At 41.5% G+C, this 22,238-nt stretch overlaps 2 protein-coding genes across 2 annotated transcripts in view; both read left to right on the top strand.

Annotated features, from left to right (window-relative positions):
• Window positions 1-451: 451 nt before the first annotated feature.
• Window positions 452-17,917, top strand: ATP6V0A2 (ATPase H+ transporting V0 subunit a2). Its single transcript, XM_082066073.1, has 20 exons — window positions 452-714; window positions 1,940-2,018; window positions 3,391-3,488; window positions 4,309-4,446; window positions 4,976-5,076; window positions 5,774-5,900; window positions 6,591-6,673; window positions 7,040-7,133; window positions 7,462-7,674; window positions 8,270-8,420; window positions 9,189-9,328; window positions 10,036-10,193; window positions 11,747-11,834; window positions 12,136-12,254; window positions 13,070-13,280; window positions 13,833-13,952; window positions 14,186-14,305; window positions 15,023-15,140; window positions 15,609-15,780; window positions 16,700-17,917. Exons 1-20 carry the CDS (start codon window positions 598-600, stop codon window positions 16,800-16,802), a joined length of 2,550 nt encoding a protein of 849 aa, XP_081922199.1. The 5' UTR covers window positions 452-597; the 3' UTR covers window positions 16,803-17,917.
• A 3,383-nt stretch (window positions 17,918-21,300) lies between these two features.
• Window positions 21,301-22,238, top strand: part of DNAH10 (dynein axonemal heavy chain 10) — a 48,101-nt gene continuing 47,163 nt past the window's right edge. Inside the window, exons 1-2 of the mRNA XM_082066182.1 lie at window positions 21,301-21,412; window positions 21,968-22,125. Coding sequence (XP_081922308.1) covers window positions 21,373-21,412; window positions 21,968-22,125 — 198 coding nt within the window. The 5' untranslated portion in view covers window positions 21,301-21,372. The remainder of the gene's footprint in view (window positions 21,413-21,967; window positions 22,126-22,238) is intronic.

The raw sequence follows: 22,238 nt of genomic DNA, 5'->3' as shown, positions 1-22,238 counted from the left end.
GTTACGGGAAACCTGGGGAAATACGACTTCTGTAACGTTAATAATGTATTTTCTCTTTTACATCCTTTCACGTTAATCCATGACTGCTGGTTTACGTCCCATTTTGGGGGGTTTGCTGGTTTACGTCCCATTTTGGGGGGTTTGCTGGTTTACGTCCCATTTTGGGGGGTTTGCTGGTTTCCACCCCGTTTTTGGGGCTCGCCGTGAGTTGGAGGCCGCTCCCCGGGGAAACCTGCCCAGAAGCGGCTCCCAGGGCTCGAGCACGGGGTGTCGGGCCAAACAGACCTCAGGGCTCCGGCCGCCCCCGGTCGAGCGGGTTCCGCGGGTCCCGCTCCGCCCGCGGTTCCTGCGCCGGGCGCAGCGGCTGCGCCGCCGATTGGCCGCCGCCACGGCCCCGCCCCTCCGGAGACCACTGGCCCCGCCCCCGGAAGCAACCCGCCCCGCCCCCCGGAAGCAGCTGGCCGCGCTGCCGGCGGCGGGCTGGGCCGCTTCGCCATGGCGGCCGATCCGCGGGCTCCCGCCGGACACCGCGCCGCGCCGCCCCGCCGCCCGCCTCGCTGAGCCCCGCCGAGCCCCTCCGCCCCGCTCCGGCCCGCCATGGGCTCGCTGTTCCGCAGCGAGCCGATGTGCCTGGCGCAGCTCTTCCTCCAGAGCGGCTCGGCCTACGAGTGCCTCAGCGAGGTGGGCGAGCGTGGCCTGGCCGAGTTCCGAGACGTGAGTAGCGGCCGCGGGGCCCGGGCACCTGGCGGGGCTTTCCGGGAGAACGGGGGGAGGTCAAAGGGGACACGGGGAAGGCCGAGCCGGGCGGAGCAGTTGCCGCCGGGCAGCTGTAGGGTTCCTTCCGATGGTGCGATGGAAAAGGCGCCAGAGCCGCTTCTCACCCGTCTGTCCCCGGCTCTGACTGGCAGATGTGCCAATAATCTCTGTATCGCCTTCGCTGAGTGCGGGGTTGAGTGGTGGAAAGTCAGAGTGGAGCCCCAGCCCCCCTGAGCCTCCAGGAAGGGAGGTTTGGGGTGACACTGCCCCGCCTTCTTCACGGAAGCACCATAAACTTGGGGTTTGTTGGCAGTAGGATCCCGCTGGAGAGCCCGTCACCCACCCAGGGCCACACTGCCTTGAGATCTGCCCGCCCTACGGAGAGACCCACACAAACATTTAGCTGCTCTGGGGGTTTCTTTCTTTAGCATCTCAGACAGTTGGTTTGTAAAACATCTGTTCCTGGAGGAGAAATTTGCTTTGGAGGATCTACAGGCCTGACTAACATAAAGTTGGGGCGGGTAATAATTACCCTTGTTTCTGCGTTGTCTCATTGTAATTATATGATCTTCATTTGCTGAGGGAGACTTTGGAATTTCTTCCAAGTATTCTTCAGATGTGTAGGTTACAAAATCTTTGCAAGGAAAGCTGGAAGAACTTAAATTAACAGCTAGTTGGTAAAAATGGCAGGTAGGAGGAGACAAATCTGAATCATTACAAACAAGAAGAGACAAATAAGAATCATTACATGGATGTTATGTTTAACGTACTAGTGCCATTCCAGGTGTCTTTCAAAACTTAACATTTCAAATAGATTCTGTGGAAACACATCACAAAAATTTGCTTGTAGAAAGGTTTGTTTGCGAATTTGAAGTTGTTACGCGGTATTTTTAAACTGTAGAAATAAGATCAGGAATGGTTTCTCTAGTGGATCTGGTTACTTTGTTACTTGAGGAAAGCTAGTGAAAGGCATTGATAATTCTACTTTGTTAAAACTTTGCTGTTTGAAGACTTTTTCATCATCATAGATTTTCGTACTGTTCTAGCTGAAAAGCACTTTGTAGGAATAGTGCACACAGAATACATGTAAAATTGGCTCAGTGAAGTCACAGCGATATCTGTGCTTTTTCAGGGCTAGTTGCTGTTTCGAGTACCTAATAAGCATTTTGTCCTTCTCCTTCAGCTCAACCCAAATGTAAGTGTATTTCAGAGAAAATTTGTGAATGAAGTGAAGAAGTGTGAAGAAATGGAAAGAATACTTGGTGAGCTTTATTTTCGTGTCTGCCCTTTCTCATCTGTGGCATTGATAAAGCTTCATTGATAGAGTGGAACTGCAGCGAAGGTTTCAGCTGCAGGTTCTTTAATCTTCCCAGTCTTGTATGATCTGATTGCTGTAGAAACCTGCAAAACATCCACTTGTATGAAAAACCCCACATGTATGTGCTCATATATGTAGAGTCTTTATGCAGATTTTAGGAGCTGGAGATGACCATAGCACTGAATTTAGTTAGAACATACAGATATATTCCTTAGTTTGTGTTATGTGGTGCCTCGGTCTGGAGTGGATCACAGGATTGTTTGGGTTGGAAGGGACCTCTTGAGATCTGATGAAGCTGCAGCTCAGGCAGGGGCAGGTGGAGCCGCTTGTCAGGACTCTGCCTGGTGGGATTTTGAACACAGAGACTCCACAACCTCCCTGGGCAGCCTGTCCAGTGTTCTACCCCTGATCCCTGGTTCTTGGGTTTGTGAGCTGTAAAATTTACTTACGCTACAACATGTATGTGCTAAGCATAGCTTGGGGTTCTTTTAAGCTTACAAGTGAAGAAGAGTTGCTACTGTGTTGCTGGTAAATAGTTGAGAGCATTTCAGTATCAACTGTTAGGAAAATGGAGACTTTACTCTGGATATTTCCTTGACTATAGGATAAACCCCGTTTTTCATGTTATGTAACTCAGTACTGTTGAATTTCCAAGAACCCTTAAAAATATCTCGTTATTAATAATTGTATTCACACGGTAGTTAACAAATAGAAGAGGGTATGCAGAGCATTGCAACCCAGATACAGATTCCTTAAATGTATCCCAAGGAAAAGTGACTGTTGAAAGGCTCTTTTATTGAAATCTCTCATCAGAGGCATGTGCTGGTCATGCCAAACCATCCCAGCAGCTATTTTGGCAATCTCCCTGCCCAGCGTGAGTTGCATTTGTTGTCAAGGTTGTTTAAACTGCCTTGTTTGAATGCTTCTGATTCCAAACATGAGTCCGTGAATGTCAGTTTTTGGCAGATGGCACGATGAGCAGAAGGCCGGATCTTGCAGCAGCAAAGAGCTGATAGGAAATGTTAAAAGCTTCTTAAAAAGTACTTGTGGTTGGAAAATTTCAGTCGGAGGACTCTGAAGAGAGCTCACTCTCAAACTTCCTACACAGAAATGCTCTGTGTGTTTACTCCTAGCCCCTCTTTTTTGAAGACTCTAGTGTGTGTGTTGTTGCTAAAATAAATGAATAAAATGGATCGGGCCTGGTGCTGCAGCGTGATCAGCACCATCCGTTACAGCCAAAGGTCAACTGTGCAGCATTGTAGGAACTGTGAGGAAATACCATTTCCTTTCTGATTCTGTTTTTCTTCTCACTCCAGGCTATTTAGTTCAAGAAATTAAAAAGGCGGATATTCCACTTCCTGAAGGAGACGTTGCTCCTCCTGCCCCCTTGATGAAGCACATTTTAGAAATCCAGGTAACTTCCACATAACAGATGCTAAAAGTGTAGCTCTGGATCTTAGAACTTTCATTCAAACTTAATTATTTGTTATCTTATGACTGGAGTTACAGGGGTGTGGGAGGAGGGGTGGAAGCATTTGCTTTTGTTTCTGTCCAGGTTGGTTGGTTTGTTTTCCTGCCACTGAGGATTTGATATTGGCACAAAATTCCTGTGAAAGGGTCAAAGCTAACTCACGGGGTTTGTAGTCATCTGTTTGATGGACTGGCATATATTACACTGTTCCCAGCAAATCATTTTCTGTAGATGGAGCCTTTCAACCTCATTTATTGCTTTGGGACTTCCCTAAGGCTCTTTTCATGCATCCAGCATTTCCAGGCTGTGTGGGAGTTTTATATGCGCAAGGCCCTGCAGGTTCCTGTGCTGGCTGCCTAGCGAAACATGGTGCTGTTGTCTCTGAACGCTTTTGCTGGTGTTACATTAGAAGCTTGTAAAATGCAGATATAATTTTAAATGACATTCTGTTTTGCTGTAATTCTATTCATAGAAGAGATAAGTGTCTTGCACCCTGTACTATCTGACGCTCTGATTCCAAGTGTGCATTACTTAGCTCGAACACAAATTAGGGTCAGAACAACAGACTTAACAGATGCCAGTGGAGGATCACGTGTGCTCAGGACAAAGCAGACTGAGGAATAAAACCTATGGAGCTGAAGTTAATTAAGAAATTGGGAAACTCCCATAATTGCAGCAAATTAACATATGCTTAAGATTCTTCCTCCCTTGACTTCCAAAACAGTATAATGGATTCTGTTGTTATTGTTTCTCCATATCTTAGGAACAGTTGCAGAAGCTGGAGACAGAATTGAGGGAAGTAACGAAAAACAAAGAAAAGCTGAGGAGAAACCTGCTCGAACTGACAGAATACACGTGCATGTTGGAGGTCACGCAAAGATTTGTCAGGAGGACGTCTGAGGTACTGCCCACGGTGTTCGGCGAGGGCCGTGTGGCGTTTTTGTTGCAGACTGGCAGCAGTTCTGGTGAAGTGCACGACTCGGTGCCGAGCTTTCCAGCACTGTACATTGTTCGTTACTGTTTGCGCTCATTACTTAAAGAACCCGGGTGGCAGCCTCTTGTGCTAGGCTGTGTTCATATACAGAGCCAAGTGCAGCCCTGGACTGAGAGGAGCTTTGTGATTTCTCTGTTGGATTGTTTGAATGTTCCTGCTGATGCCAACTGAGAATGAGGGAGCGTTTGTGTTATTTTGATGCATAAATTGTGCTAAGAAATTTTCCGTGTAAACTTTGCAACACTGACTGTGATTGCTAAGAGCGCTGTGCTTGAGATCCCAACATCTTTCTGTTGTCTGAATTGAAAACAGGAAAGAGTTTTATATTTTTATTGAAATAATTTACTTAATTACCTTCTTTTATTTAGAATAATAAATGAAAAGGTTGGGTTTTTTTTTTCTGAAAGCTATGAATGATCTTTCTTTCATTTGCTAGTATGAATCCCATTTACATGCAAACTATGAAGAATTTCCATCTGTGGAAAATGAGCCGTTAGTGGATTACAACTGTATGCACAGACTGGGCGCCAAGCTGGGGTAGGTTCAGTCCACCTGTGCTATTTCAAAACTCTGTAAATAACGGGCTATTTTCTTAAAAGATGAGATGTAGTGTGAGTGGTGATTTCAGATGAGCCAAACAGTTTTAGACAGGGTAGGAGTTTGACCTAAACGTAGCTTTGTAACGAAATTGGATTATTTGAAGAGACAAGTAGGACAGCTCCGCATAACTGTCACAAAGCCGTTGTCAAACCATGTATGTGTGTTAAGGAAAATCTGTAGATGATCTAAATCAGTACGTTCCTCTAGCCTTCAGACTCTTTTTTTCTAGGATAAACACACAGTTTTTTAATAATGTGGTAGTGTCAGTTTGAAATGTGACATTATTAATGGTGTTGCCTACTCACCTTTAGAACGATGCATGGATACTGCTGTCCACAACACCATTGTGAGAGAGTATCTTATAAGGAACAAATGAAGAACTGTACTATCACATAAAGCAATTACATCAAATATAATTCTGGTCATGTGCGGAGGCCTACAGTCTGTTTTCCAAATAGAAATTGTGTCTCTATTATATACCGGTTGCGTCCTGTTTAGGGTGACTTTTCCTTCTCTAGAGATGGCACGTGTGAAATTATTGAGACTCCGTGATGCTGAGTGATGATGTACTCAGAGTTTTTAATTTTTCTTGTGGATTTTAGCTTATTTTTCAAATATTTCTTTTTCCCCATAGCTTCATATCTGGGTTAGTTCACATAACAAAAGTGGAAGCATTTGAAAAAATGCTGTGGAGAGCCTGCAAAGGATACACTATTCTTACATATGCAGAGTTGGACGAATGTCTGGAAGATCCAGACACAGTGAGTAAACATTTGAACTATCCATTTATTTTGTTTGTACTTTGCATAATATTTGGAAGAATTGCTGCTCAGGTCTGCTCTGAATGTAAATTATTTCCTGGTGCCCTTGGAGGGAAAACTATTTTAAGGTATTAGAACGTGTAAGACCTTAAAATCAGAGATCTTGATGCCACCGTAACTATAGGTATGTCAATTAATTTATCACAGTTCAGCTTGATGAGTGCAGAAATTCACTGTGGAATAGCAGTGACTTTCCGATTGGCTCCGTTGATCGAAATACGTGGCATAAATGGCTGCTTGGATATTTATTAACTAGGTCTGTACAGCGCATTACCTTTTAATAGGCATTTTATTTACTCATTCAGTAGTTCAGGAAAAAAGTCTCAGGAGCACAGTTGGTCTTCTATGATTTTTTTCTCTGAACTTGTAAAATTAACTTGTAAATGGGCAATTATGGCTGCCTGATCTGTCACTTGAAAATTTTGCTTAGATTCTAATCTGTAAGATTTTATTTTTTTAAGACTTTTTTTGGTTACTATTAATGGTGGAAGGTTACTGCTACAGGCCCTGTCAGGCCTTGTCTTTTTCTAATTTTTCTAATTATTCAAATTTGTTATTTTGCTCTCTAATGATATCACAATGGAGTTGTTGGTTAGAAACAAACTTCATCATCTCTGTTTGTTTTTTTAGGGTGAAACCACAAAATGGTTTGTTTTTTTAGTGTCCTATTGGGGTGAACAAATTGGCCAGAAAGTTAAGAAGATTTGTGATTGGTAAGAAGGAAAACTAATATATATATATATATATATATATGTATAAATTCTTTATACCTGGGTTATTTTCTTGTAAGTTTTTTCCCTGTTCACCTTCCTTATAAGTGTTGATTTTTAGGCGAGGTTTTTGAAGATCAATTTGTTCCTCCCCCCACGTTGCATCTCGCTTTATAATTATGCAACATACAAATAAGCGTGTGAGTCATTTTATCTGCAGTCCTTATGAAGTACAGGCAAAGTACCGACTCTCAGTTCAATCTGTTCCGTGGTTATTTAATAGTATGTTGCAGATTGTCCGGGGCGTGGGGTTGGGTGTTTGTTTTCGTTTAGTTTGGTTATTTAATGGCAGTTTCTGGTTTTCTGTAGCTATCACTGTCATGTGTATCCCTATCCCAATACCACGGAGGAGCGCAGGGCAGTTGTCGAAGGACTAAATGTTCGTATTCAGGATCTCCGTACTGTGAGTAAATATTAAACCGTATTCCCTTTGCTGGAGTTATTGCCATAGGAAATCATTTGACGAATCACAGTGTTAAAAACATGAATATGTTTTGAAAATACATGCAGCTTCGAATTGAATGTGACTGTTCTTGATGCCCCTGGTCTTCTGCTGCATGTAGCTATTAAACTTCAGGGCATTTGGCATTTCCTTCTGTTCTAAGCAGCAGTTAGTGTGCCCTCCAGAAAATGTGATCCAACACTGGACACATACTGGGTGCTCTTACTGCAGTTAACACAACCACTCTTGTGTTTTGAATGAAATCTTTGTGTTATTTTCTTGGACAAAGGTGCTGCATAAAACCGAGGATTACTTACGCCAAGTCTTGTGTAAAGCATCTGAATCCATCTACACGTGGGTTATCCAGGTGAAGAAGATGAAAGCCATTTATCATGTACTCAACCTGTGCAGTTTTGATGTCACCAATAAATGTTTAATCGCTGAGGTTTGGTGTCCGGTGGCTGATCTGCAGAATTTGCGCCGTGCCTTGGAGGAAGGTTCTGTAAGTCAGCTGAATACTCAGTGTAAAACCTTAATCTTGAACTAACTATACAGAAGAAGAAAATAATAATTTAAAATAGGCTAAAAGCAGGCACAGGCAGGTCTGGGTCTCTCTGAACTAATATTAAACTAATATTATTTATTAGCAGAGCCTTTATTTAATGTCGTGTTGGGTTTGGTTGTGTGGGGTTTTTGTGTTTGTTTCTTGATAAGAACTTCTGTTGAACTCAAGTCTGACTGAGCGCACGATGGTATTTAGAGGGTGCTAATTCCCTTGTGTTAGTTATGTTGAGCGCGACTCCATCTTTTTGTTTTACTAGAGGGAATTTTTAGTAACAAGTCTTTTTTTTTTATAATAGACTGGTGATTCTCATTTGGTATTTCATACAAAATAAGGATTAGAACACTGTGCATAATTAGTGTTTTTAGGGGAACAGATTAATGTAAATTTTTTGAGAAGGCACAAAGGGAAAAATGTTACACTTGGGGCTGAATTTCAGGACCAGGGAAACTGAGACAGAAAATGTTTTCCTTTGATTAGATTAAGTAACAACTGAGTTCTTATATAAATCTGTCTTCTTTCTGTCTGTAATTAGAGGAAGAGCGGAGCTACGATTTCTTCATTCATGAATACCATCCCAACAACACAACCTCCTCCAACTTTGATACGTACCAATAAATTCACCTCAGGGTTCCAGAGCATTGTTGATGCTTATGGAGTTGGAAACTATGGAGAAGTGAACCCAGGTTGGTCCTTCTGAAATCTGAACTGGGAGCTGTGGTGTCGTTGCTGCTTTGCCTTGTTACACGTTTAAAGACCTTGCTGAACTGGCTGCTAATAAAGGCCAAATGGTGACGACCATACTGCTAATTAGTAGCTGTTTTAAAATTTCAGTAGCTCATCAAAAGTAGAAATGGTGCTCCGAGCAGCAAACTCGTAAAATGGGATTTGATTTTGCTGAATTATTTTAGCATGCTGATAATAGCTGTATAATGTTTGGTAATATAAATTTTACCTTGGGTGAGATATTTGGGGGGGGGGGGGTGAAAAGAAAACTTTGGTAATGGCTGTTGATCTGACTGAGGTGTGGAGCTCATCACTTGAAAAACTCCAGCTTGTTGTATAGCTCAGTTAGTTTAATGTCTTCATGTATTTTTGCAGCTACGCTATGTCGTGCTGTACAGGAGAACGTACGTTATAGGGCAGAGCCAAAATAGCCATGGAGGAAGAACTGCTTGTTTGGGTTTTATTTCCTGGCCTCATATTATTATCCGCAGAATTGTCAGCTAATGCTCAGCTGCGGAGTTGTCATTGCTAAGGGATATACACATGCAAGCTTTAAGTTAAATTTATAGTGTGGGTGGCAAGTCTACTAGCAGGGGGCAAAATGTCTTTGAAACATAAAGCTGAAAATTGTGTGAGTGGTTCAAGTAGTTGAGTCGCTTAGGCATAATTCAGATAACAACAACATCTATTGTGCGGTGCGCCTGAAATCTGTTCAATTGCCATTTCAGCTCTCTACACCATCATCACTTTTCCCTTCTTGTTTGCGGTTATGTTTGGAGACTTCGGGCATGGTCTGCTAATGTTCATCTTTGCACTCCTGACAATACTGTATGAAAACCACCCGAGATTGCAAAGATCACAAGATGAGGTAAAAGGAATTACAAATCATTTACTCCCCATCCAGCAAGATAATTTCAACTGACTAGTTACCGTGTTTCTGAAAAGTCCTGTTTATTGCATGTGTATTAGACTACTTTTTTTCCTTTGTTTCAGGTTTTTCTGTGTTTAAAGTTGCCATATTCCTCGAGATTAATGATATCTTAACAAACTACTCACTTTTTTGAAAGGGTAGAAATAATACAGTTGGAATGGGCTTGTTTTCCTTCTGCTAGGGCCACGAAGGGATGTGTTTTACAGAATGGGATTAGTGACTGACATCAGGAGGAAAGTATTTTTCAAATTCCATCTTCTTTTATTGTTTCTGAAAAGGAGTTGTAGTTTGAAATTTATTTAACTATTTTTTTCATACTATGGGGTTGGAACGCATTAGAATTACATTTAATTAAGAATGGCTGCAAACGTGTTAACTTGTTGAAAACTAATCATGGGATTAGTTACCATTTGGTAACTGACATTTGTAAATTGTATTTAACGTGCTTAAAGCAAAATTCTTTGCGTTACGTTTGATTTGCCTTAGGTTTCTTCATAGTCCTTAATGAATGTTCGCAGGAATTTTTGGTTTTAAGAAGTCTTTGTATGGCCGAAGGGTGTTTTGCTTAGAAATGTCTAGATAACAGTTGCTCACTTAGCAGATTATGACGTTCTCTATTTTTTCTGCTTTTCCAATACTTACAGATAATGAAGATGTTATTTGAAGGCCGATACATTATTTTATTAATGGGTCTGTTTTCTGTATACACTGGATTGATCTATAATGACTGTTTTTCAAAGTCGTTAAATATATTTGGTTCTGGATGGAACGTTTCAGCGATGTTTGAACAGAAGGCTTGGCGGTAAGCGTGTCTCTGCTATACCATTAAGCCCCAAATGTGCTTCCTGCAACAGTTTAACCCTTCTGCTCACCCATTTTAACCATCCTTTAATTGAGAGTAGTAAGTAAATGTAGTGAAATCTAGCAAAATCTAGTTAAGGTAGCAAGTGCTACTGCACTAAGGGCTAAGTCATACATCTATCCTTAGAATAGAAAAGGCAGTAATAGTTATTTTAAACCAAAAAAGTCCTTGTTACCTTAAATTAGGAAATCCACAGAGAACACAATTTCTTGCAAAACCACTATTAGAATTTGATTGTATTTAATTCAGTCAATCTGTCAGGTTAATCTTATATTTATTAGAGTTGCTTCCCTGGATTGACGTGTCCTCAGTCACCTGGAACATTTTCTAGAATATATCATTTGGTATAGATGACAATCGGTCTTCTGGAACAAATTCTCTTGCAATACCCTGGCATTATATGCTGGCTGGTAACTTTTAGTGATTGAAAACTGCATCTGGCATGATAGTATCTTTTTATTAGTAGTAAGAACTTGCACCTAATTTTACACGGTGATGTTTCTAGGGCTTAGGCCGTCTCTGAACCTTCTTAGATGTGTTTTGCATCTTTTTTTTTGGTCTCACAAAGGTGTTAGGAATGGCTGGAGACTACAGTAGCATTGCAAAATCCTAACAGAAGGCACTAGGACTTTGTCTTGTGTGTCCTTTTTATTAATGAAAAATGCGCTGCCTATGTCGTGGTTTGTCTTTATGGTTTTAGTTTATCTCCAGTTACTATAGTCTCCAGGAGAGGAGTAGAAACCAGAAGGCTAGTTTGGGAGAAAATTGCCCTAGGTCATGCTTGTGGAATGAACAGCCAGGCAGCATTGCCATCTACTGTAAGAAGTTAACAATTAATGAAATAAATGAATTACCTGGCAATCATTAGTCTCTGCACAACTTTTCTTGAGAGTGAAAATAAAATGTAGGCTATGTGAATTGTTGAACGTTTTTCACAAAGAGGCAAACCTCATTGTTTTAAATACCGAAGGGCTGAGATACTCAGATGTTCACAGCATGTTCACAGGCTTGAAATGGTCGAGTCAAACCCCCTTGATTTTGGTTAAAATGTGAGCAGGTTGGGAGTGCTGTGTTAAGTAAAAACTATAGGAAGTTACAGTGGAAACTGATCCAAATGCAAAAGGGAAAAAATCTCTAAGTTTTTCTTTGAGTGTTTGTTAGTGAATTTTATAGAGAAACAAACTATGAGCTTTTAAAATGAAACCTTCCATTCTGGGGAAATGAGAAATAAAATCCAGAAGCTTTCCTTTCAAAGGCAGTTAGTGCAAATTAAGACCAGATTGTGAGTTTCTAGAGGTTTTTTTTTTCCCTTTTGCTATTGATTTTATTAGTCAGGCCCTTTGTGCTTGGAAATGCTTTTATTCTGTTACGGTCCGCCTGGGTGAGCTGGTCATATAAAGGAAAGCAGGAGTAGTGTCCTGCAGAACCGAAGGTGTATGTTGTCACTATGGTTAAACAGTGTCAAATCTGATTGTGCTTTTCTTTCTCTGCAGTCCTGAGGATATGAATAATCATTTTTTAACACTGGATCCAAATGTTACTGGTGTATACAACAGAGCTTATCCCTTCGGAATTGATCCGGTTAGTTTTATTCTTTTGAATTATCCATTTGTGATGATTAGTCATTTGTAAATTTTATTTCAGTGTATTAGGAAGATGAATTTTACTATCGGGAAAAAATACATTTTTGCTTGCATCCTTCATTCATAAAGAGCTTTTCCCTTAACAAAGTCAGAGAAATATTTGACTGTTTTCACAAAACTCAGGTTTCAGTTCTGATGCCAGTTTGAGGTAGTATTTAGGTCTCCAGCAGGGAAAATATATGGGTTTATTCCTTCCGTTACACTGTTGTTTGATGCTGGTTTTGTTTTATCTTCTCCAGATCTGGAATTTGGCAAGCAACCGGCTCAGTTTTTTAAATTCTTTCAAAATGAAAATGTCTGTGATTTTTGGAGTGACTCACATGACGTTTGGAGTTGTATTGGGGGTATTTAACCACTTGTAAGTACAAGAAGATAAATACTAACATTATAGTTTTTGTGAAGTCTTGAATTATAGCCGTTAATATGGTTAAGGGAAACTTGGAACAATTTTTAAAAACAGAATAATAGTAATCGTGAAAATTTTCTTAAGATGGTAACAGAGAGGTTTTCCTTCACATAAATAAGATGATGGATCAGTATTATGCTAAAAAAACTGAAGACATCGATTAAGATTTTATTTCACTTGTTGCTGAATAGAGAAAGATGTCTCTTATGGCCTTGATTTCCACGGAAATACCTGATTAAAATTTCACTGAATTTGAAGAAATCAGTTCTGGATTATAATTTCAGTCTTGCTACTTCAAAGTGCTGGGTACTGTATTGGAAAAAGCTCTTCCTGTTGTCCTTGACCCCTCTTGCCAGGTTGAATTCTCAGGAGGCCTCAGCTTTCCTAGTTGCCTCCCTACACCCTCTGACAACAGCCTGATATTCTCCCCAAGGGGCCAGCCGCTCCTTCCATGATCTATAAACTCTCCTCTTCCACTTGAGCACACCCAGCAGTTCCCTGTTTAACCACGCAGGTCTCCTGGCTCCCTTCTTTGACTTCCCACGTGTCGGGATGCTCTGATCTTGTGCCCGGTAGGAACAGTCCCTGGACACTGACCAACTGTCTTGGGCCCCTTTACCTCCAGGCAGCCTTGCCCATGGGATTTCCCCCAGCAATTGCCTGAAAAGGCCAAAGTTTGCCCTGCTGAAGTCCAGGATTGTTGTAGTTATCTTGATCTTTGTTTGTGAAACTTATTTTCCTTTTCCCCCCCCATTTTTCTCTTTTAGGCATTTCAAGAAGAAGTATAATATTTATTTGGTTTTTCTTCCTGAACTTTTATTCATGATGTGCATCTTTGGCTACCTGGTGTTTCTGATCTTCTACAAATGGTTAGCGTACTCCGCTCAGGACTCTACATCTGCTCCTAGTATTCTGATCCAGTTTATTAACATGTTCCTCTTTACTGGTGGTGAGACGGAGGTTTTCTACACCGGACAGGTTAGTAATGTTCTTCCAAACTTCCCAAGATCCTGTGTTCCCTCTGCAGGAAACACTTTACCAGTCATGAAAGGCTGAGTGTTCCCCTAGGAAGGGGAATGTATCGGACTAAGGGGAAATTGAATAAACATTATGACTAAATAATATATTTACTCTTCTATTTGTTGTAAGATTTTATGTAGTGACTTGTGAAAACATCTGTTTCTAGAACGAAGTCTCACAGGTTAAAATGAAGGCTAGGCAACAGTTTCATGCCTGTAGTTTTGATGCTTTTCTATGTGCTGTAAATAATCTTACTAAACTTAATCTAGAAGATTAAGGCATTACTGATACTGAGTTTAGTAAGAATGTGAAGATGCTGCATGTCTGTAACCCAATTTGAGGGACTGATTAAGTAAAATACTTGGATGCATGTTCCATTTGGAGTAGATGCCCACTGAAATCAGTTGTATTTTTCTTCTGCTTAAACAGGCCCTCAAAGGAAAATGAGAAGACTTTTCCTACTTCTGATTTTGTGATCTAATCTCATTTTCTTTCTTTACCCCCAAACAGGTTGCTCTACAGAGGTTTTTACTCAGTATTGCTTTTCTTTCTGTTCCTGTAATGCTTCTTGGTAAACCACTGTATTTGTATTGGTTGCACAGTGGCCCCCGAGGCATCAGAATGTACAGGGTGAGTATTGAGAGACACGATTTCTGCAGTATAGAAGAATTCAGCTGGTGTTGTATTACATATAATGTCTTTACTAGATATTTCCACTCAACTTCAAAAGTTTTTGACTGTAACACATAATAGTGCTCTGTTCCTCTAGCTCTCTTCTTGCCTTTGCCTGCGACTACTTGAAATCAGTTTTAAAAACGACACTGGCAGTCCACTTGAAGACATGATATGTTTCAATTTTGTAGAGTGGCTACAAGCTAGTTCGAAAAGAAAGCGAAGAAGAACTTTCTCTGCTGAGATGTCACGATGCAGAAGAAGGAAGCAGTCACGCAGACAGTGGGCAGAGAGAGGGGGATGGAGAGGAGGTAATGGTTTTACTTCATCTCTACTTTGTATGTCCCTAAAAGCAAGTTAAAGTGAAAAATCAAGACGATAATCTGTACACTGAGTCCCTGCAAGTTTTCAAGAAAATCAGCTGGGCCTTTACCTTGATGCCTGAATACAATTTACTGATTTGTTGCTATATTTTATTATTGCTTGGTATATTCAGGTTGCTACAGTAAACCACAATCTATGTGTAGTGGAGAACAGGAAGAGGGCTTTAGTTGCACCTATGGACTGCATCTAAAGCTATAGGTTGTCTTAAAGAGTGGGATAAAAGTCCTGGGGTTTGTATGGTTGTATGGATTCTTAAAATTAAGGCAAGAGCATGACTGCTCAGCTTCCTGTTAATAAATCTTGGCTTTTCATCCAGACAAAAGTCTTTTCATGTCTGCAAATCACATCTCGTGATGAGGATTATTACTAATGGGGGTTGGGAGACGGGCGGCATTCCTGGTCCGCAGCTGTTGCTGCTGGTTACTTTGCGCAAACTATAGCATCTGATATTTTCTAATGTCATCTCTGCAATAAGGGTCTTAAACACAGCAGATTTTTTTTTTTTTTACTTGGTATGAAATCGGTGTATTAACCTTTAATCGAAGTTTTCTTCCACGTATATTAAGATTTGCAGATGAATGTTTTTTCTCTCTCATGCTGTACTACGTTGCTTAAATGGATACAAATGTGCTTTTATATTTTAGTTTGATTTTGCAGATGTTTTTATGAATCAAGCAATTCACACCATTGAATACTGTCTAGGATGTATTTCTAATACAGCCTCATATCTGAGACTCTGGGCATTAAGTCTTGCTCATGCACGTAAGTGTTTTGGTTCTGTCTCAATTTGTAATGCTGGTTAGAGGGGGCTGGCCTGTTGAAGTGATATTATGATGAAATTATCTTTTCCTTAGTTAAAAAAAAAATCCCTATTTAAATGAATCATTTCAATCTATGGAAAGCCCCCCAACTAAAACTGTGACTTTATTGTTTGGAATCTTGTCATTTTCTTCATTGATTGCTCCGTATTGTGAAGACACTGGTTATCTGAGCAGTGTTACGTCACATTATAGTGTATCAGCACTCACAGCACAATTTCCTATTTTCCATGGATTGACCAGTTTGGAAGGTATTTAGGCACTTGCTAAAGTCTTAGTGTCATGGTGTAAAATGTTGGCCTCAGTAGATTATTTTGAAATTGAGATGTACATTTAAGTATTGTTGCGGGCGAGAGCAAATAGCTTTGTGTGACGGAGCTGGTTATGAACAATTCTTTTTGTTTATTAATAGAGCTGTCAGAAGTTCTGTGGCAAATGGTGATGAGAGTGGGTCTTCGTGTGGACACAACGTACGGTGTCGTACTGCTGGTCCCTGTTCTGGCCTTTTTTGCTGTGCTAACAGTTTTTATTCTTTTGGTCATGGAGGGGCTTTCTGCTTTTCTCCATGCCATACGACTTCACTGGTAAGTTTTAACTCTTGTTTTCTTTATGCCGCTTCAGCATATACTGGCTTGTTTAAAGGGAATTTTTATGTCAAATTATTACACACCTTATTAAAAAGAAGAGTGTAAGATTCAACAACCTAATGCTACCATAATAGATTTATCTAATCATATTAAATAAATGGCTTGTTAGTTGAATGTGATTGTTCTTCTGGAATATTTTCAGTAAATTCAAATATTATATTGGCTTATGATGCCTGTTAACCTCTATCACATTCGGAGTTGATTTTGGTGCAAAATGTGAATACATTTGATTTATATTATTGCAGCTTTTCATACTGTAAAGTATTAGTAATATGGTAAGTATTTTTATTGTCAGTCTGGGTCTGTCACTGAATGGCTCCAGTCTATTTTATTTTTCTGGTTCAACAGAACAGTTTATATTAGTGAGCAAAACTTTTGCTTAGGCGGGGCTGCCAACCCTTAAGTATTTTAATCCTTTCTTAGTCTTAATATCATGAATTCCGCACATTGGCGTGAATTCAGAGAATATTTAGTTTGAAACCTGATGAAATCTACAGTGTAAGAAAAGGCAGTGTATCTATGCAGTATATAAACATGAGGCAAAGCTATATGCCCTACAGAGTATTGTCCTCATGGTACAATATATTTGCAAAACAATTAACTGCAACTAACTGGAAAACAAATTAGTAAGACAGAAGTGAGAAATGAGCCATCAGAGCACAATGTAACGTGTTTGGGCCTCTTGAGAAACACGGGATTTGCCTCGTACTGTGCTGGGCAGGGTAAATAGTTGCACAGAAAATGTGACAGGATTAGGATTTGTTTTCTTCAGCCTCCCATGTTGCGCAGTTCTATCCCCTGACAATCGGTTGTTTTGGATTAATTTACAGATCCTGTTATTTTTGTCTCGTTTCAGGGTGGAATTTCAGAACAAATTCTACTCTGGTGAAGGTTACAAGTTTACGCCTTTCTCTTTTAAGCACATTTCTTTACATTTTAATAAAGATGATATGGCATAGTTTGGCTGCTGTCAGCAGAGATGTTTTGAATTGTCTGCAAAATAATCATGTGATTGGATCTCACCTGTGAATGGTTTCTTGTAGGACAAAGTGGTTTTCACTGATTGCCTTATAATGCAGCCAAATAATTCTGTAATATATACCTCCCATAGAGATACATAGCAGATCTGGAGCATCTTGTAAAGTATATAGATATAAAATGTACATTTTTCTTGATATACTAATGTTGTAAATTAATTCTATTCTTAAAAAAAAAAAAGTTGTTACTGCTTGTTCTAAAACCAGTGTAGGCATTTTTTTTTTGCTGAGGCTGTTTATTTTGTTGAATAGAGTTACTTTTAAGTTATCTAAATGACTTTTAATCATATTAAACATTCCTTACTAATCACATACTTAAGCAAGCTACCATCTCACACACTTTGGGAACAACTGAGCAATGCAACAGAAACAATGTATGTTTTCAATATCTATTCCAGAAGGATTATTTTATACACAGCAATGCAACCTGCTCCTTTTGGCCACAGTGAAAACCGCACTGAAATTAACTGTTTATTCTGAGTTCTGCCCAAAGTTACTACTTTAAGTTTTCAGATGCCAGAGTGATATCTAATTTTATGGAAGACTGGAACTGTCCACCCTCTTATTTCCTTGTGGCGAGGAGCTTTACCTGCTGTTTTGCAGAGCGATTTGTGTGCAGTGACCTTGATGGGTAAAAGCCTCAGAAAAAGTCTTGCACTGTCTGGTTGAGGACTCAAATAAAAGAATCAAACTGCCTACAAGGAATTTTAATCCCAGGTTCTATTTTTACAATGTGATCCTATGCAGAGTTTTTACTCCTAGGAGTAACTTTTGCACAGGGAATGGAGAATTGGTCTTGATCCCTGTTTGTTTGGCTGTAAGGACATAATTGGAGTGTAACTTATTTGATGTTGTGGAACCAAAGTTTATACTGAATGTGTGGAAAGGGGTAGTTTTGTATTATTTTTGTATTGGTGTGAAAAGGGGGGATATTACCACGTTTTAACATCTGTGCCATAAGAACAGCAGAAGTTAAATTTTGCACTTGTTTCATACGAATTCCGAATAAAACCTCGTTTGCGCTGCTCGGGCCCTCACGTTTGTGCGTAGCCCTTTCCCTACACCTGCCGAGGCTGGACACGGACTGCGGCCCCCGTCCCCCGCGGCCCCTCCACGGGGCAGCCCGTCCCCGTCCCCCGCGGCCCCTCCACGGGCAGCCCGTCCCCGTCCCCCGCGGCCCCTCCACGGGCAGCCCGTCCCCGTCCCCCGCGGCCCCTCCACGGGGCAGCCTGTCGCCGTTTCCCGCCCCTCCTGAGGTAAAACCGCACGTGCGGGCGGCGCGCAGGCGGCAGTTGCCCGCGAGGTGGCCGTTGTGCGCGCGCCGACCTCCTGAGGCGAACGGGCGGGCGGTGGCGATCGCTCCTCCCCGGGTCGTTGCCGTGGCCACCGGGAGGCGTCGGGTCGATGCTCGGCGGCTGCCGCCATGAGCCTGGACGATGTGCGGGTGCAGTGGTTGCGGGACAGGGTGCTCGCCGCCCTGGGGCTGACCGATCCGGCGCCTTTGGAGGAGCTGCTGCAGCGCGGCCATGGCGAGGGGGCACGGGCTGTGCTGCGCTTTTTGGAGCGCGGCGCCCCGGACGCGGACAGGGAGGGTGAGGCGGACACGGCGCTGCTGCTGCTGCGGGCCGAGCGGCGCGGAGAAGGCGGCGAGAAGGCAGCGGGTGAGCCCCCCCGGGCACCGCCAACCCCCGTCCCAGCTCCCTGTTTCCCTCTGTCCCAGCTCTTGAGTCTTTGCCCCGTTACTCCTGTCCTTACACCGTTCCCAGCCTCTCCATCCCCTGTGCTGTGTCCAGTCCTCCTGAACCCCTTTTATCCCACCCATTTTCATGACCTTTCTCCTCTCTGGTTGTGCCCCGGTGGGATTTGTGCCGTCCCCACTGCAAATGGTTATTGACATAATGGCTTTCCAGCCGTTTTGTGCGTGCGCAGACACAGGTGATGCTGATGAGTTTGCAGATAAGCAGCTGGAGAAAGGCCCAGATAAGGTATTTTCTGAGCAGTTCACTGCAACAGGTTCCTCTGTGGTGCTGGAAGGAAGTTTGAGTGGCTGAAGTGTAATTGTTGCGGTCCATGCTCCATGGGGGCTAAATGAGCCTGGCTAATGTGGCTCCGTTCAGCGGATCCGTCACTATCTGTAACATCAACTGCTGCTTTTCCTCAGAAAGCGGGTCTGATTTTGTGGACAGTGTGGCTAAGTAATGTTTTCTCAAGAAGCTCTACCTCAGGATGTTCCTCTGAAAGAAACCTATTCTAGTTTGGCTCTTTACATCTTTTCCAAACAGATGGAAAGAAATAGACTGACTGGGATGAACAAAATCAACCCACAGACCTTCCATCCAGTCTTTGTCTGTGACATCTTTTACTGGCTTCATAATTTCGCCTTTTTTTGAGGTTAATTTTATTAAAATAAATATAATTAACACGTTCCTTTTAGTAGGAATGAATTAATTCCCCTCGTCTTAATAGTTGCAAGCTCTTCTCTTTATTCTGATGTAGTTTATTGAGGATAAAAGTGGTGGTTCAGTACTTTAACCACAATATTGCAGAAAAGCCTTTCACAAGAAATTGAAAAAAGAAAAAGAAAACACCATTTACCTGTGGGATGCAGCATAGTCACTTGCTTATTTTGATTCAGTTCTTCAGCAATAGTACTGTCCTGTGGGCAAATGTATGATTAACACCAAGTGTGGATGGCTGCTTGTTGAAAGGTGATGCTGAAGGTGGGAGAAAACGCTTAGTTATTTAGTTTGAGAAGGAGATTGGAAGGATCTATCTTACATGCATGGAATACCTGTTCTTTAACTGAGTTATATTGCGTTCTTCTTTCTTAGGGATGACCCAGAGTGTGTCAGGTCATGGATCAACTCTCCCTAGTGGGTCTGAATTGAGTAAAGTGGAGGAAACGGTTACAACTGACAGTATGGAACACACACCGCAGGTAAGTCTGTTGTGTTTCTCTCTGCTCTTTTGTGGATATGAAGATGCAAATGTTTCAGTAAAACTGGTAGGCACATTAAGGCGGTACAGCGCAGAGCGAGTACTCATTTTCTCTACTGTTAAGAAACGTGGCAGCAACCAGTAATATTCATACTTCCTTTTTATCTTCTGTTTCAGCTACAAGAACAGAAAGCTGACAAAGTGTGTTTCTACATGGCTCTTGATGAAATTCCTGAAGAATTTGTGTCAGATTTTACTGTATATTTTCTCAGAGATGCCAAAGGTATGTGCCCTGCATAACTGCAGGCTCAGTGTTTTCAGTCTTTGCATTAAACACTACTTCACATTGAGAAAAGGTGATAGTGACTGGGATTCAGGATAGTGCACATCCAGCTTCACTAGCTGGGTACAAGTACTCAGAATTTCTCTCAGTTTTTCTAGAAACAGGACATTTGAGAAAAAAATAACATGATAATGTATTAGGTCATTTTATGGCAGTTCTGTGCAAGATTTTCCTGGTCTGTCTGTAGAACAGGAGTTCAAATCAATGCCACTGTTTTGTTTGAACAGAAAACCATTTCCTAACTATAAGGCTGGATTGTAAAGACTTTGAGTCAGATGATGACACTCAAGTATTTTTCTGCCCTTTCTAAAAAAAATCTACACTCTTAAAACCAGGACAAGTTTTGAAAGTGACTTACATCAAAGCTTATTTATTACAAACACAATTTGTTTTATTGCAGTTTTAACTTTTTATAGAAAGGACTCTGCTTTCTGTATCAAATAACTAGATTTATTTTAATTGTTTGTATACTGTTTAGAAAGAGTTACTGAACCTAAGGACCTGACTGAAGCTAATGAGATTCTTCCTAAACTGATAAAGTTTGGTCTGCTGACTGATGATACTCTTCCGATGCTAAAGAATGCCATCTCACAGGTGAATGTGTTATATATGGAGTCTTGAGTGTTTCTGTGAGTGGTCTGCCTATTTAGTATTCTGCTGATCATATGGACTATGCATAAGAAATACTAATATTTAGTGAGTGAACTTCATATGCCAAATGAAGTTTTTGTTAATCCTTACTTGATATTTCCCAATTTTTTGTAAAGATGTGGAGAGTGGAATTATTTCATTGCCTGGCCCTGTATGAGAAACATTTCAGAGTGTGACATGAGATAACCTTTATTTTTGTGCAGACAGCCTGTTGTAAAAGCAAGCTGGAGCTATTCCCTGCAGGACTTGAGGTAGAGAGAATGATGCTAAAGAGGTGAAATGGAAGGAAATGCACTTAAATTTTAGAACAACATATCCAATGTTTAAGTGAATTGCTAGTAAGCTGACTTTTACTGTTTTCTTTTTTGATACGAACTATCTAATCTATGGTACCTGTTTGAATTATAGGTGTTTTCACCAGCCGTCTCATATAGTCAGCAGCAGACTGAGGAGACTTCTGTCCATCTAGATAGTGACGACACAGATTCTGAAAACGGGAATTTACCCAAGACTGAGCTTGTAGAAGAGAAAGAACAACCTGTAGAATGTGGTGATAATCAGATGGGGAATGAGCCTCAGCAGTCTGCACAACCAGCTGAAGGTGAGTGTCCTGTCTCTGCCAGCACTGATGTTGAGAGTACCTGACAGTAGAAAGAGCTTCACTTAGGAATGGTTTTATATAGAATAACAACTACATACAGTTTCTGGAGAAACTCCAGGCCTGATTAAAGTTTCTCTGTGCCAGTACTGGAAGTATTTTTACTGCCCTGAAGCATAGCAGACAGTATGGAGAAATGGATGGAATTGGTGACAGTCTTTCAAACAGTCTGGAGTAAGGGCAGGAGAGAGTGTCAACATGCCTCATCGCTTACCCGTGTTCAGGGCAGTCAGGCCAATTCTTGATAGTTAGAGACTGGGGTGAGGCTTGAAAGCTGGGAGCTTTTAATGTATTTTTAGGAATATATCTTTCTTTGCATTGTGTTAACTGTGAAGCAACTGGATGTTCTTTTGCCATATTCTCAAGCAGGTGGAGCAGGTGTTGTGTTACCTGTCCTCAAGCAGCTACCAGGATGGAGGCACGAGCCATTTCAGTGTTTTTCCTCACCAGTGCCGATGGAACAGTACAGTTAATTCTCCGTGCCTTTCCTTCCAATAGGAGATGTTAAACTGGAGATGCCAACTGTAAATCTAGATGGAGAAGTGACTGTTCTTGCCACAGTTCCAGAAGTGGTTGAAGCTCTGGAGTGTTGTGCGATGACCTGGCAGAAATTAATATCCACAGCTCTAGCAGAAGAACTGAAAAAGGTTCCACAGGTAATGTTGCCTATTGTACCAGCTGGGGCTGGCTGCTGGGGCTGCTCGGGTCTAAGCAGACGTGTCTGGGGGAGGAGGCTGCGGCGCTCTGTCTGTTTCCGGCAGACTGCTGG

Source organism: Streptopelia decaocto (assembly GCF_964273445.1).
Source record: "Streptopelia decaocto genome assembly, chromosome: 15".
Lineage (NCBI taxonomy): Eukaryota > Metazoa > Chordata > Aves > Columbiformes > Columbidae > Streptopelia > Streptopelia decaocto.
The sequence above is the reverse complement of the archived record's forward strand: the minus strand, read 5'-3'. Positions and strand labels throughout refer to the sequence as shown.